Source organism: Pezoporus wallicus, unplaced genomic scaffold, assembly GCF_028554395.1.
Source record: "Pezoporus wallicus isolate ANWC-B61680 ecotype Strahan unplaced genomic scaffold, APGP_CSIRO_Pwel_v1 contig_13614, whole genome shotgun sequence".
NCBI classification, from domain to species: domain Eukaryota; kingdom Metazoa; phylum Chordata; class Aves; order Psittaciformes; family Psittacidae; genus Pezoporus; species Pezoporus wallicus.
Window position 1 is genome coordinate 632,252 of NW_026642178.1, and position 16,447 is coordinate 648,698.

The following is a 16,447-nucleotide window of genomic DNA, read 5'->3' on the forward strand; positions in this document are numbered from 1 at the left end:
CAACCTTCCGCTGCAGGCTCCCACTGACCGACACTAACACTGAGGACAGGGATTCGGGAGCCCCCCTCGGGTACAAGGGTCTGGTCCCTGCTGTTGGGGTGCCCACCAAGAGCTCCAGCAGAAGCACAAGGCTGGAAGCCGGCACTGTGATGTCCCCAAAGGAGCGGTGAGCACAGACCTCACCGCTGGGTGCCCCAGCACCAGCCCTGTACCCGCATCACCCACACCAACCACCCCACAGAGGGCTCTGTGTCACGGAGCACATCACCGACAGCCACTTAAACAGATGCCTGCCTTGGAGGGCACCCAAGCACGGGCTATTCCCGTGCTCCCCTGCAGAGAGCCACCGGAGCTGCCACACGCTGTGGGGCTGAGAGCAGCTCTCACCCCACACACGGCCGCATTAGAGAATGAAATGAACCTGATCCTTTGTCTCCTGCAGGTTTAACAGAGGGAGGAGACCTGTCCCTCGATGCCATCCAGGGCAGCAGGACACTTGCATCACCTCCGTCACCAGGACACAGTCAGGGAAGCACAAATCTAATGGCATAGCTCAAAACTGGGGGCTTGGGCAGAGACCGAGCCCTCAATGCTAATCCCCATCTTCCTGCATCATTCCCCAAGGAGCACTTCCCTCTCCCCCGGCCAGGGCACCTAGCTATGCCATGCGAGACAAAAGTACAGGCTTGTTGTTTGCAAGAGAAAAGCGATCACCCCACATCTGGAAGCTGGGGGATGATTCAGCAGCAAACCCAGCTGTAGTCAGCACATGAGCTCTCCTCCAGGAAAAACTCATGTTTATATTAAGAAAAGAAGTGAAAAGAGGGAAGGAAACCAAGAGCAGGCTGCTCCCCCAGCCCTGCTGCCCTGGCCACGAAGTCACCCTTCCCCAAAGAGCCTTCCCTCTCCAACTTCAGTCCCTCTCTTGAGGACTCATTGAGGGGACACAGCCTGAGGTAACTCCTACCCCAAGGCTTGCAGAGGCACAGCCTTCCCCTGGGCTGCCACACTCCAAGCCCTGCGCTGCGCCCTGCCTCACCCAGACACAGGGTAACACCACACACAGTACCAGGGGGACTGGGCTCTTACAGCTTTGCTTTTCCATCCTTCTCCCAGTGGTCTCCTCCGCCGCCCAGGCCTAAAGGAGCGGTCGTGCAGCTCAAGTTATGGTGCACAGTGCATCAGCTGCAGGGAAGAAGGCGTCTGCCTGCATATTCCCTCTTCTAGTTTGGTTACATGAGACTACAGAGAGGCTGTTGATCATCAGAGACCGATCTTTAATTAAAGAGAAAAGGACAGACCAGGAAACACGAGATGCTCGTGCCATTAATTGCAAAGCACGCACACGGTGAAAAGGAAATTTCATGCAGAGGTCAGCTATGCAACCATAAAACAAGGAGATAATGCCATCCTCCATCTATCTTGTTAAGGACAAACCTTTTATCCATTGTCACTGTGGTAATCCATTAACACCACTCTACAACACCAGGGTTTTAACCAAGCCCCAATTCTGCACTATCATTTCCTTCTCCACGGAAAACATTACTTTTAAAGAGAAATCATTTTCCTGCACCGTCTCAAGCCTTTTGAAGAGCCAGATTTTTTTTTTAGGATAAGAGAAATTTTCCAGGATTAAATCACAGAATCCCAGACGGGTTTGGGTTGGGAGGGCCCTTAAAGCTCATCCAGTTCCAACCCTTACCATGGGCAGGGACACCTTCCACTAGAGCAGCTTGCTCCAAGCCCCATCCAACCTTCCTTAAAGGTAGGTCTGCTGCAGGGCTTAACTCACAAAGATGCATTTCAACATTAAGCCTCACATGCAAGTCAGTCAGTTGACAGAGCAACCTCCCTCCCTGTGAAAGGGTGCTGCATTTTAAAGAGGTTCTTACTATTCATTACACCCAAGTCTCCATTGATTAATGACAAAACTAAAGTTACAGACTGCAGACAGGAGCATGTTTCCCCTGCACCATCCTCCTTGTAGCTCCATCACACCACCATGCTGTCAGCTCATCCTTACAGCACTACAAATAACTATAAATCAAATCACTTCTAAGGGAGGGAGCACTGGAGGCCCTACGCTCCCCATGCACAACATCCTTTGCAAGCCACCTACTACTGGTGAGCAAGCTCCACAACCCAGGCCAGAACAGCAAACCTCAATGTCTGCGGAACCTCAGCACTGCTGGGGAGACCACGGTGAGCACGGGGTGGCACAGGGCTCTGACAACAGTGCCAGCACGAGTGCAAAGGGACAGTGTGGCTGCACCCCGCAGGGTGACCACATTTAACATACAGGAGGTTTGAGAACAGGAGGGGACGGGCAGGCAGCTCTGCAGACACACATCACCCAGCACAGAGCCAGATGACAAGATACCATAAAATACGTGTGATTTTATATATACACACACAGCATTTTCCTGTTGTTAACATGCTCTGGAGAAAACAGACCTAAACCCAGAAAGCTTCTCATGAACTAAAAAGCTTCTTTCACTTCTCAGTATTAGTCACTGACAGAGGGGAGGAAATCTGAAAGCAGAAAGCTTTGCTGAGAGGTGAAGAGCCTGTGTCCCACATACCATGGGTGGGAGCAGGCCCGGTGATAGAACTCACAGAACTGGGGCCAGTGACTAACTGGGAGCCAAATCCCTGCCCTGCAGCACTGCACTCACTTAAACATCATGCTCTCACTATTCCCATTTATTCATATCTTCAGAGCCTAAACTACCTTTACTAGGAAGTTTCAGAAGTGATGTGTATAGAAAAGAATATATATTAACCTAGTACATCTGCAGCCCTTGATGCCTTGAATTTAGTTTTCTAAATTCATGCTGTAGATGGTCAAACATTCTGAATAAAATCAGATCCTATCTTTTTTCAGTGGAAGCAAATGCTGCTTAAATTCTGCAGAATCACTGCGATTTGGAGGCAAAACCAAGGCATTTCCAACTTATTACTGCACAATTCTACAGCCACCACTCCGAGCCCGATGCCACCCTCTGCTTGGGCACAGAGACGCCAAGAAGAACCCAATCCATCAGTTTTCCAGCCTGCTCATACATAAATCATACACACGAGCATGCAAAGAGCAATCAGGTATGTGGGTGGTTTGGGATGGAGTTGGACTGAGGGAGAAGAAAAGGAAAAGGAAGTAGCTGGGGTTTGGAAGGGGAACTGAGAAAAGATGATGTTGAGTAATTTTGTTTCCTCATTTCAGGGTTCACACTCCTGCCCATGGTGTCTGTTAACCTCCACAGCGCATTAACAGTGCTCTCACACGCAACTGCATTTGTGCACACATCCTGTAGCTGAATATGCTGCATTTCATACACAAAGCAGAGTTTTATTTAAAACTCAGAAGGGTCCAACCTAAGCTGTATCCCTTGGAGGCTGCGCAGAGCCCAGCACAAAAATCAGCTCCCAGAACCTTTCCGGTTCCACCATGGGCAGGAAGTCTGTCCAAATGGCTACAATCTAGAGGAAAGAATTGTCTAGATGCTCAGAGGTGGCAGGGATTTCTAGAAAGCCCTAGGCAAGAGCAGCCAGTGGCAGAGGGATGTCCATTTGAGGAGGAAGCCACCAGGCATGGAAGGTTCCACCTTCCATTCCTTTTACCAGCGCTGGGACCTACCCTTCAACCCAGACTTTCCATTTGGACTAAAACTGCTGTCAGAATGGGCCGGTCCTGCCAGATTTCCTCAGCCTCCCTGGAGGAGCGCGGGGTTTGGAAAGCCCTGAGCAATGGGAGGAAATGCTGCAGTTATGCAATTTCCTTGTGATTCATATTCAGAAATCCTCAAAACAACCATGAACGAGTTTCTCAACTTCCAGCTCAGAAGATGCACAAGCCAAACGCGCAGAAACACACAGCATTGTATTCCCTCAGAACTGGGAGCCCGCCTGGCTCGCCAGCCACCCAGGGCAGGCTCCGAAGACCCGGGCAGGAGGAGCACACATTTCACATGGGTGTTTTGCAACCTTTTCACAAGCGAGAAGGGAGCGTGCAGTGCAAACCAGGCTGTGGACTGGAGCCCAGCCACCGGATTGACTCAGATGGAGCGAGGCAGGGTGGTGTCTGCAGCACCCTGAACACCCCAAAGCTGCCAAGGCCACTGCACGAGGGCTCGCTCAGCCCCACAGCAGGAACCACGTGCTGGGGCTCTTACACATCCCTTTTCCTACCCATTCGATTACTCTATGTGAGAGGGGCAATAGAACATCCACTTGGAACAAGTCTTTTCTCTGAATGTCCTCACTTGGACACCAGCCACCACCTGATTACTTCTCCACAGTCCAGATCCAGATCTCATCCCCTTCAGAGCACAACAGAACCTGAAACACATCAAGATCAGTCCTGGAGAATCTGTTTCCAATCCTACGCAAGGAGTTGGAAGCCTGGGAAGCAGCAACCACTAAGGAAAAGGTTTATGAAAGCGATCCTGCAAAGCCCAGACACAAATGCCTGCAGGATGATGTTGCACAGTGCTCAGGTGCTCTTAGGAGAAGGCCAGAAAAGACTTAACTCCTGCATCCACTTCAGGCTTTGGCAGCACAAAGTCCCCTGTGATGAACTTCATGAAGGTGACAACAAAGAGGTTCTGCATGGAGATCCCAGCCCCATCTCCGCAGAGAGCCATCTCCCACAGCATGCATGTGAATGCCATAGGAATATGGCATAGGCATGCCTGGGGAAAGGAGTACATAAGACACCCTGCCCCCTGCAGCAGCAAGGGAGGGAAGAAAAGGAAGGAAAGGAAGAATAAAGATAAAAAGAAAAGAGCAGGGTCCATACGGTGCCAAGCAGGTTCCTCGGCACCTGATGCCCCAGCCCTCTTGGCACCCCACTGCAGAGCTGCTATGCTGGGACACAGCTCAGTAGCAGGATCCCAGCACGGCACGGAGCAGGAAGGCTCATGTACAAAAAGTGTATTTCCTTGTTAAAAGCAGGACACCTGGCAACCTTGATGAAATCAGCCCTTGTTCCTGGCTCTGCCTTATCAACCCTGTTCCACTTCTGTCCCAGAGCCAGGATTTCATACTACAAGCAGGATTTTCAGAGCTAGACTACACTGTGTTGTGGCTAGAAATAACCTTCCTTGCTCTTCCAGCCAGAACAACATAGATAGGAGTAAGATCTTCCCAGCCTGCATCCCTGCAGGGGGAGGGAAGGAGAAGCTATGCCTTGCTTCCCAAGTGAAAGACTTGGCAGGGCAGCAGAAACCCCCCGTGAAATGCTGGTTTATGCCATTCAGACCAGGGCTGTTCATTTGGAAGAGGGTGGCCCGGGTGGCCCAGGGTCCCTGGCAGCTCCTTCCTTCCTTCCTTCCCTCCCAACCTACTGTTCAGAGCTGAACTAATGCATTGCACTCAGAGCCCCCCGTCACCTCCCTCCTCCTCTTGCCCTGTCTTTCCTCCAACATAAATTTCAGCTCAGAACTCACACCAGTGCCTGAGCCTGATTAAAAGCACAGAAAATATCCATCAAAAGCGAAGCATCAGGGGCTTCAATCCTCAACACGGGTCCTGCTCCTCTGCCGCCCCGAGCTGAACTAAATGATGGTTCTAATTAAAAACAAGCCCACGTTTTATTACAAGTGCAGGCATTCCCCAGGGCCCCCGAGCCGGAGCGGCGTGGGCTGCCCGCCAGTCATCTGCACTGCTTTAGCTCAGCGCGGTTATACAACACACCGCCTTTGTCACCCAAGGAGCAACCACCGGGGCAAAGCAAGGAGAAGGTTACCTGGGAGAACCCAAGGGGAAGAGTACCTGGGTCAAACTATCGACCTATCGCATCTAAACAGCGGACAGAAACGGTGAGGCAGACACTTGGAGGTAGGCGGAAGCGATGGGGAGCGAAGCAGCAGTCTCTATGATAACGCAACGCAAGGTCAGCTGGTGCAGAAAGCGACATTTTGGGGATAGCTGCGGCGGGGTTTCACAGAGCAGCGTCTCCAAGCGCAGCAGATGTGCTCCGCTCACTCAGGCACTGATTAAAAGTGAGAACTTGCACTCGTTCGACAGCTTCCCCTAAGTTCTCTGGGATGCCTGAGCAGCAGCTTGCACATCCTCCTCCACCAGCTATCGATGCTGGAGCCCGGCCAGCGCCCGCTCCCCCAGCACACACACAGCCTGCCTCCTTTCAATGTCTACTGACGAACGAGGAGCCTCAGCGCATCCAAACCATCCTCATTTCACAGGACAGCATCGTCTTTATCTTTAGCATCGCTGTAACACAGACGTGCCTCACGGTCTTGCTCGGAGCAGAGCTCTTACACTGCCCGGTCGCTCTGACAATGGTTGGTGGTTTAATGCCAAGAGTGTGACATCTTTAAGGCGAGATCGTTTGTAATCCTGGGTTTGCAGAGCCGCTGTGTTCTGCTTGAACACTGCGGAACAGCCAGCGTTAAACAGCAGGCTGGACAGGGCTTGCAGCAACCTGGTCTAGTGGAAGGTGTCCCACGGGAGAGGGACCAGAAGCACAGGAAGATGATGATTAAAACGGAGTTCCAAAGAGATGACTTTCTTCTGAGACTGCAGCCACAAGGAGGAAAAAGCCTGAGTTGGGGACTGTGGTGGGACTGCAAATCACTGCTTAAAATGAAATGCAAGGACCATTAAAGGAGGAAAGAAACAGGGTAGTTCTGCAGCTGATTGTACATTGAACCATTTAATTTTTAATGTAAGGTAGAAAAAAATACTCTAATAGTCTATATTCAAATTGGCAGAGCTTTGTTCTGCTAACATGGAGCTATTCCCTGTATTTCTACATGTTTCTTGAATCTTGAATTCTAAGCAGAGGTGATTTAAGAGCAGAGAGAAAGGAAACCGAACACGCTCTCTTTGGTCTCCCATTCCAGCTGAGTGCTCTGTGCCTCCCTGCATAGGCTGCCAGCACAGCTGGGCAGATGAGGCCAAAGGCTGCAGACCAGGCTCCCACCAAAGCCATGCAATGGGATCACTTGACACAAGCACCCCACAGCCTCCTCCGGAGCTGGTTCTCCCGCCCGGGCCCAGACGCACGCACAAGCTGGCACACGTCAGCCCCTCGCTCCTGCTCACACACTGCAGCAGTCGGGTTCCATGAACCACCTCTCCCCCAGGGGCTCTGCAGGCTCCAACCCCTCTCGGCACCGCGCTCACCTCCGGACCTCAACCAAAGGCAAAGGGAAGCCCGGGCTGCAGCAGCATTGAACAAGATGTGTTCTACAACGTCCTGTGGGTCTGTGAACAGACCCCTGGCCCTCACTGCAAGTTTGCCCTGGTGGGTACCAGCAGCAAGACCATACAAGACCAACCAACACTTCCCCAGCAGAACCAACATCTCAAAGAGAGAAAAACCCAACTCATGCCATGGAACCAACCATCCTAATGGCCAAGTAATGCCCAGCTTCCGTAGTAAATCTGTGCAGCACAGACCACAGCAAGGAGTGCCGTGGCAAAGCTGCCTGCAGCAAAGGATGCACTGAAGAAATGATGAGGCATTCGTGCACAAGAGATAAAAACCAGACAGGAGCAACTGCTCTGCTCCTGGATGTCCCCAAGAGAGCCAAAAGAGATCACAAATTCCCTAAAAATGGGTGGGATAGCACTTTTAGGTGTCCAGAATGCCCTTTTCTCTCTTTAAGATGACCCAGAATGCTTCCCTCCACATTTTTCTCTTTATGACCCCAACAGCTTCTTAAGCAAAGGATAGAAAACCATCACCCCAAAGCTGCAGTGATCCTGGCTGGGTAAGCTGTCAGCCACTGAAGCAGTGTTTGCTGGAACCATAATTAAAAGCCTCAAGTCAAGGTTTAGGACCTCACTGGCTTAAGTGCTTTAGAATCACAATAAAAGCTTATAAACTCAGTGTAAAGTTACTACTATTATAAGCTTAAAATAGGTCATAAAACAGGAGAGGGAGAAGGGAACAGTGGTAAGAGCATGTGATACAAAGCCTAACATGGAACATGACACGTTATCATTTGGCCTGAAAGCTCCTTTCTCTGGGGATCACCTTGTCCCCAGACAGAATAAAGAACTTTTGGGGGCAGAAACCTTGAACTGTGGGATGCAACAAGGCCAGGCAGGAGCTCCCGCAGGCCAGGTTTTGCCACCGAGCCAGCAGCAGAGCTCATGGTCACCGATACGACACCACGACAGAGGTGCTGCTCTCGGAGGCAGTTCTGATGCTCCCAGGCGCTGTGAGAACCCGGGTGAGGCTGCAGCTGTGGTTCAGGGAAAGCTCACCAGGGTTTCCAGGTTGGGGAGCACATCAGAGGTGAAGAGAAGAAGCAAGCAATAGGAACCTAGAGATTGAGAGGGACAGAGTGGGGGAAAAACGTTCTCTTCAGCAAAGAGAGAGAGACAGGGAGATGGAGAAGCAGCAACTGGAATGGGTCAGGTCATGGAAAACAGAACAGAAAGAAAGAATTTGCCATAAGCAAACAAACCCAGACAGGACAAGAAGGCCAAGAAAAAGCTGCAAAATAAAGCATACAGAAATAACCATCTTCCTCTGGAAAGCCCACGGAAACACACGTCTGCGGGATCGGGAGGGTAGGAAGATCAGCATGGAAAAGGCGGTGAGGAAACAAGCTGAAGAGACAGACGCTGGCCAAACCCCGAGAAGCACCACAGAGCAGACGTGATGAGCGCTCCGACATCTCGCCCCCGGGCTCTCAAATGCAAAGAGGAAACAGCCGAAGATCCACCATCTGTAGGCAAAGATGCTCTGGGTGAAGATTCTTCCACCACCTCTAATAATGCACTTATCCCAGTGGTACCAATTTGCAGCCAATGTCCCCAGAGAAGAGTCCTGCTGACACTATCAGTAACCAGCCTGGCTGGTCCCCGGGCCCTGCCTGATGCTGTAAATGCTGCATCCTAAGCGCAAACCACTGGTCCCCATCTCCATCCAAGGCGGTTTTGAAGCTCTGCTGGAAACACTCAGCTACAGAGGTAATGAGTGCAGAACCAAACCCAATACAGGAGAAAGTGACCTCCGAGGAGCTGGAGATGAATTAAAATGCTAAAGCAGATCTGCAGCTTGCAGCAGGTCCTGGCACTGTGTGAGAAGGTTGGGCAGGACCGGGGCTGGTGCCCAACCATCCCCCTGTGGCAGCACAGGGCCAGGACTGAAGTCCTCCAAGTTAATTTATTTTCTGAATGAGCCAAAATGACAGGAATGCCGAGGTTGAAAGGACTGGATTGAGTTCAAAAGACATCATTTCCACCGGGAAATAAATCTCTCACCATTCTGTATAATTAGACAAGGAAAATGAAAAACAATTTTAGAAAGAATTCCCAGAAGCAATATGCGAGGAGGAGGCGGGAGGCGAGGGTGCTGCGCACCGGGCAGGAATGCGAGGCTGGGCTGGGCTGTGATGCCAGGGGTTGCTACAAGAACACAGCACCTCATCTCCAGAGCAGCAATGCAGGGTGAGCTCCAGCACCACCACACAGCGGCTGCCCCATCCCTGGCAGTGCTCAAGGCCAGGTTGGACACAGGGGCTTGGAGCAAGCTGCTCTAGTGGAAGGGGTCCCTGCCCGTGGCAGGGGTTAGAGCTGTATGAGCCTTAAGGTCCCTTCCTCAATTTACCATGGTTCAACACTGCCTGCTCCCACATGAGGAGGAGGAGAAAGAAGACAGAGGCACAGAGCAGGGAAGCGGCTCTAATCTGGGGCTGTGCAGGACTGTGGGGACAAAACTGGGAAGTGAGCACTTTCCCAGCCCGTGCAGTACAAACAGCCCTGGTTCAGGCTGCAGGCACCAGCAGCCCGGCTCGGGGGCGGGGGGGATATATTGCTCCCCTAGACCCACATCCCCGCAGGCAAGTGGCCAAGGGCAGCCGCAGACCCCACAGAGCCCTGGGGTGCAGGAGGTGTCCGAGCCCCATCGGGACACAAGTGCACTGAGCAGGCTGGTCTCAGCTTGCCATCTAGTGGAGAGCGGCCCCGGGGTCTCTCCTCACACTGCCCCGCTCCATTTTGTGCTGCCCACAGGGCTGGGATGAGCAAGATGAGCCCGACCTCGACACATGGGCTACAGCATCACCCCATCACCAGGGCGGCCAACATTCACACCCACCATGAATGCGTGATTGCTCCCAGCTCCTGCTGCCTGCAAGCAAAAGCCCTGCAGGATGGGGCAGGACCAAACCCGGCACCACCAAGGGAAGGCTCTGAGTCCTTGTGCAGGCCCACGGGCACCACTCGGCTCTGTTCCCAGCTCATGGGGGTCAATGGCCATGCAGCCCCATGGCCTCACGTGGGGCAGCCAACACCACTAAACCAGAGAGGGAAGCCCTGGGAAAGTTTCCAGATATCAGAGCGGTGAGGGCTGGGAATTGCCTCCCAGAGGGGGAGCAGAGCCTCATTTGCTTTCCAGATAATGGAGCTTCATCACACAAGGGCTAAGCCAAGAGGATCAGGCTCTTCCAGTACAACAGGTCCAGCCCCTGGGAGGTCCTAGGACAAAACCCACCAGCTCCTGTCATGCTCCCTTTCCCTTTAGCACCAGCCTGAGCTTCCTGAAGCACACAAGGGACTCTGCACTTTGATCTCGCCTTTGCAAACTTTCAGAGCACATTAAAGAGCTGAAGAGAAGCAAGAGGAGCAGAAGGAAAGCAGAAAGCGCTGCTGCTGTGTCTCCATTTCAGAGCCCTTCCTTCCTCCCTCCCTCAAAGGCGTGAGACCAGCGGCTCCTGCAGCCTGCGGTGCACTCGGCTGCACAGCATTAACTGTGTCTTTATAGACTTGTATTGCTTTAAAGAACAAAACCCAAAACAAATGGAGCAAAGGGCAGCATGAAGCCCATGCCAGAACAGCACTGCTCAGATCCCATCCATGTCTTATTTCCTCTGACAGGATCACAGCCATTAACACTAACTTCTCCATCACCACTCAAGATTATGGACAACGGGTTAATACAGCTCAACAAGGATATGATCTGACACGTTTCATATCCTTAACCCTCTCCGCACCCTCACCCTGTGATGCTCACTCTCCTACAGAAGCGTTTTCACATCCCAAACACTTCAAACCCAGCACCCACTTGTGCCCTTGTGATGTGGGAGTGATTGCCAAGCTCCCCGACCTGCGGGGAAGGTACCACAGGAACACTGACACCGACACCTCTCTTGGCTGGCACGGGGGCTGCAGGCTTGGCACAGCCACAGCCTCACCGAAACGCTCATTCGCTGCAGTTCTTTGCCACAAAGCAGCCTCATTCACACCTCTCCCAACCCCACAGCCCACCACAGCCACCACCATGGGCCAGCACAGCTTTATGCTTGACTCGGGTTCAGAATCATGCTGCCCTCCATCACGCACAGTTACAAACTGCATCACCAGAGGAGAAAAGCCATCGGAAACTTATCCTGAGTATCTGAACAAACCCAAACGCAACTGCTCTGTGACAGAGTTCGTTTCTCCTGTTCCCAGCCTCTGTAACATAAAATAAACCCCAAAGTCAACACAGGGGTTTTAGCCAAATTAATACCAAGTGGTAAGAGTTAACAGACTGATGATAGCTATCTGGAGGCTGCTCTGACTGCGAGATGTATAATAAATCTTTTCAAGTTGTGACAAATGTCTTGGCTAATGCAGCCCACATTCTATGTTTAGATCTTACTCAAATGTAATTCAACATTTGGTTTTAATCTTTTAATTATAATTAAGAAACAAACTCCAGTCCACTTTAATCTCTCCACAGCCTGAATTTGCACATGGAATTGCTGTCCCCAGTATGCCGATCTTTTCCACAACTCAATACTCAAAAATCAAAGGAAAACCAGACATTCTTTCCAGTAGGGGTTTCTTGGTTACAGAAATACAGTCAAAGCACAGAATGGGTATTTCCAAGAGTCCAAAGGTTAAATCCTTGTCTCTTGCTCAAGGAATTCTCTGCGGAATAGGTAACACCCCACACCCTGGTGTTGCAAGAGAAGAGCCCAAAGAGAACAGACCAACAGCTGCACTTGTGCTGGATCGAGGAGGGTAACTGAGGAATGGGAGTTATCCCGTCTGTCAACACTCACCATCTTCACCAGTGAAATGCCTCTGGGATCCATTTCCATACAGGCTCCATTCCCATGGCCCCTGCACCACACCTGGAAGGCCGGGTTTAAACACCATGAGCGTTTAAATGCCATGAGGTATTGCATTAATGCACAGCAACAACCCTTGATGTGCTGGATGAGCAAGCTACCCTAAGCTGATGGGCCCGATAGGGAAGAGGAGAAATCCGCAGGTGTCAGCACAGAGAGCTGTGTGTTTGAAGGCGTTCACGTAACCAGATTCTCAAACAGGATAATCCAGGCAGTCCTGCACTGGTTGCTCCACAGCACCTTTCACACGCACAGCACTTCACAAGCACGCAAAATCCCTGGCTGCCCTTCTGCAACCCAACCCCAACAGACTGGCTCCGCCGTTGTGCCAGATCCTGGCACCATCAGCACGTCAAACTGCAGCTGGATGGATGGATTCACACAGCCCCAGTGCCGGCGACTGCGGTTCGCATCCTTCAACACCAGCTCCCAGCAGTGGGAAGCAGGGGAGCTGAAGGAGGACAAGGCTTGATTCAGACTGGGAGCAAGGACACACGCTTTGTTTCTGAAGAAACTCAAATATGAGCCTGTCTCCAGGTGCCACCAGAATCAGCTTGGAGAAGGAAAAGCTTCTGGGGACCTGCCAGAACCCTTCCTAAGGCATTGGAAAAACAGAGCCAGGCCCCTCATGCAGTGCACAGCGGGAAGGCAAGAGACAATAGGTGTGAAATGAAACAGGAGAGGTTCAGACTGGGGATCAGGATGGCGAAGCAGTCCCAGAGAAGCTGTGCACCCTCCTCCCTCGGATGCTCACTGCACCCAACCAGGTAACACCGAAGCAACCTGCTCTGAGCAGGAGGTTGGACAAGAAGCATCCTGAGGTCCCATTCTACCTCAATTACCCAATGGATCTATGATACCAGGCACCCACAATGAAACCCTTTACCTCGCACACACCCTCACACACAGAGCCCTCCTGACCTCTAAACCACCGCACGCTTCAAAAGCGAGTTGCTCGACTGAGCCCAACGTGTGCTTTCCAGCACTCACTGAACAGCCCACGTGTATCCACAGCGCACCTGGCTTTAAGGAATGCCTTTTCTTGACAAACAAGAACCTTTTTCACGAATCTGGGGGGGATCTGCTCGGGATCTGCTCAAACCATTCCCGGTCTGTGGGACTGGGACACCCTGCTCCCCGCATGGACTCTCCTCTGACTGCCAGCTCCTGACTCAACCCCAGCAGCACACACAGGCACCTTCGGGCTGCCCCGCAGCAGCCCTGCCTGCTCCAGCTCTCCACAGAGCTTCCTTTCGTATCCTGCTATGCTCCTGGCCAGCCCGAGGCGCGGGAGCCCACAGTCTGCTCTCGCTCTGCATACAGAGGCTGCCTGGCAGCGCTGTGTTTGCCATTCCTTGCTGGAGAGCCGGGCAGGATGGTACCGCCAAGGGAACGCATTCGGAACCAGCCACAGCTCCCGGAGCCCGGCAGTGAAGGTTGCAAATGCATTAACGAGTAAAAACCCAACTGAGCTCTCCGACAGCCACCATAACCCCTTCTGAAGGTGAGGCAGCCCATGCAGCTCTGCCATGGCAGGAGCAAGCATGGCAGCGAGGAGGCTATGGCTGAGCACAGGGAGCCTCACATGAAACCTGGGAGTCTCCACCAGACCCCAAAGCAGCCACCAGGACACAAAAAAGCATCCCTGCGAATGTACAGCATCTTTTCTTCCACGGCTCCTTTTGCCGTGTTTTCCTTTCAGCACAGCACAGCAGCGTGTTTGTGCTGGCCAAGCCTACCCTCCTCCTTCCCACCGCACCTCCAAGCGATCCAAGCACAGGAGATACAGCATTACCTCAAATATTTAACCAAGGGATTAAACTATTCTGTTGGCAGGAGGCGCGAGCTGCCCCACGGATACAGCTCCCGCGCCGGCTGGCAGGCGCTGCGTGACAGCCTGCTCGCAGCAGCAACCTGCCCCAGGCTGCGGAGCTCTCCTCGCTCTTCCCCAAGGCTGGGGTTTAGCTGGTGTTAATGCTCACCGGCTCCCGGCCGTCCATCGCCTCCATCCACAGCCGCCGGTCCTCCTCTGAAAGCGCCTGCATGGTGATCACGCCAGGCCTGCGGAGACAAAGGGGATGCTGTGAACAGACTGTGGGATGGAAAACAAACACGGCAAAGACTGAGCTCCCATGAGAGAAAGAGGACAAGCTCCTTCCTCGCCAAGTCCCAGCAGGACAGGGCTGAGCCCAGCCTGACTGCTCCAGGGTGTCCCTGCAGGTCCTGACCAGGACAAATGAGCAGCGGATACATCCAACAGCGACACATTCTCAGTGGGTTTAGAGTCAGAGAGCTGGATGCCAAATGCTTCCTCTGGCTTTCAGCCACGCAGCTCACCTGCGCTTGGACTTAAGCACATCCAGGCAATGGCAGGAGAAGGCAAGGAAGGTAACCAAGCAAGCAAGGGGACCCACACATCCCAAACACCACATCCCACCACCACACCGAGCACCAGCCTTAGGGAGACACCTTATGCTGCATGAAGAATTTCAATCCCAACACATTCCTGCCAGCATGGCTGTGTCCATTTCCCTGACCACATCCATACACTGATGTCACTTGCAGTAATGGCAGTGATGAGATCCTGGTCCACGTACCCCTGCCTGCAGCCTTGTAGGGGGAATCACTGTGAGGAGGCCTGGGGTGCCCCAGGGTGCTAGCTCCTGCACCACTGGTCCTGCCACCCACTGCTGTCACACGCAGCCCATGAGATCCACTGTAAATCCAGATGCTAATTTGTTTTAATGAGAAGGGGGAAGAACAGGCCCAAGTGCCAGCAAACAAGCCACAGGGAACCAGGGAACATCAGTGCAGCCCTCACCCTGGGACCCACACCTCTTGCACCACTCACAAGTGGACCCTAAGTTCATTCCTGGACTGCCCTTTCCACACAAGGAGTTAAAACTCCATTATCCAGCTCTGATAAGCATGGCCACCAAGGTCAGGATGGATTTAACACCGTGGAGAGTATTTGCACAACCCCAGGTGTGGCTGTGTGTTTGCACAAGAGAGGAACATGCCGCAGAGGGTGAATGCCAATGCTGAGCTCCCATGGGGAGCATCGTGGGCTGATCCTTCACTGCACCTCGCGTGGCTGCAGGGCTTTCCATCCTCAACACCCCAAGCTCACCTTGCAGCCAGCACATCCACACACAGAAAGCCCAGCTGGCCCTACGCATCCTCAGCCTTGCACCTTTGGATCCAGGTCTCCTGCATCCAAAGGGGCAGTTGCATCCTGCCCCGGGACCGATCTTGCTGGCCCCTGTTCTGTTGGTTCGGTTTGGTCCTCCTGCTTCCTCCCAGGCTACTTTGGGATGCAGCAGCAGAGCACAGCAGCTATTTCTTCAGGAGAGCAGGCAGAAGGCCTGGCAATGGGAGAGATGGAGGCACAGCCAGAGCGCTGCGTGGCTTGGAATGGTTTGGTTATTGATGCTCTCTCTGCAGCAATGCTCATGGGGTTTCATCCATTGAAAGTACCACAGCAGAGAACCTCTGATGCTGCTCTTTCCATCCACGGCAAAGTGCAGCAGCTCCAGAAAGGCAGCACAGAGCCAGGATCACTGCTCGTGGGGCACTGGGCTGCTGTGGCACAAGGTGGGAAGAGCAGTTTAACCTCAGGAGCTGCCAACCACCTGCAGACATCATTCAGCAGAGCACGTAGGCTCTTTTTGGTACTGAATCCTCAAAAACCGATGAGGCTGGGAAGAGGGGTGATTTCTAACTTGTACTTCCCAAAAGCAATTCAGCAGGAGAACACGAGCTGCAACAACACTCTGAAAGTCCTTTGCTCCTTGATAAGAGCAGATCCTCTGTTAGAAAACATTAACAGGGACTCTCAGTGCTGGGTTTGGCTGGTGTTCTCTTGCTCCTGAGGAAGAAGGATTAACCCTTCTCCCTACCTGCTCCCCATCCAACCAACCCAAGAGATGACTTTCAGCATGCACACCACAGCTTAGCACTGTTTCACCAGCAGGAGTCGAGCCTTCAGGCTTGCAGCAAGTCCAGGTCCAAGTAAACCAGACACGATGTGTTTGATCTCCGCTAATCCCATTGGTGAGTCAGTCAATACTCACCAGCTTAGTGGTTTGGAAGTTTACTCATTTTGAAGGGAAGAGGAAACCACTTAAACCATCGCCCATTTGAGAATGAAAACGCTCAACATCCAGCACCACAGATTTTCAGCACACTGAACAAAGCTCCTTGTGCAGGTACAAAGAGACTCACGAGCAGTCCCGGGTACCTGCGGAGCTGCAGCAGCACTGGCTGTGGGCTGACACCAAATCCTTCCCCCACGGCAGGAGCAGGCTTTTCCTTTGTGACCGGAGGTCCCAGCTGCATCCTGGTTCAGCCAGGCC

General features: G+C 52.6%; 1 protein-coding gene across 4 annotated transcripts in view; it reads right to left on the reverse strand.

Moving 5' to 3' along the window:
* ARHGAP26 (Rho GTPase activating protein 26) overlaps window positions 1-16,447 on the reverse strand; it is a 115,841-nt gene that overhangs the window by 65,935 nt on the left and 33,459 nt on the right. For all 4 annotated transcript variants that reach the window (XM_057427809.1, XM_057427808.1, XM_057427807.1 and 1 more), the window contains one exon: window positions 14,075-14,153. In XM_057427809.1, the coding sequence (XP_057283792.1) occupies window positions 14,075-14,153 (79 nt within the window). The remainder of the gene's footprint in view (window positions 1-14,074; window positions 14,154-16,447) is intronic.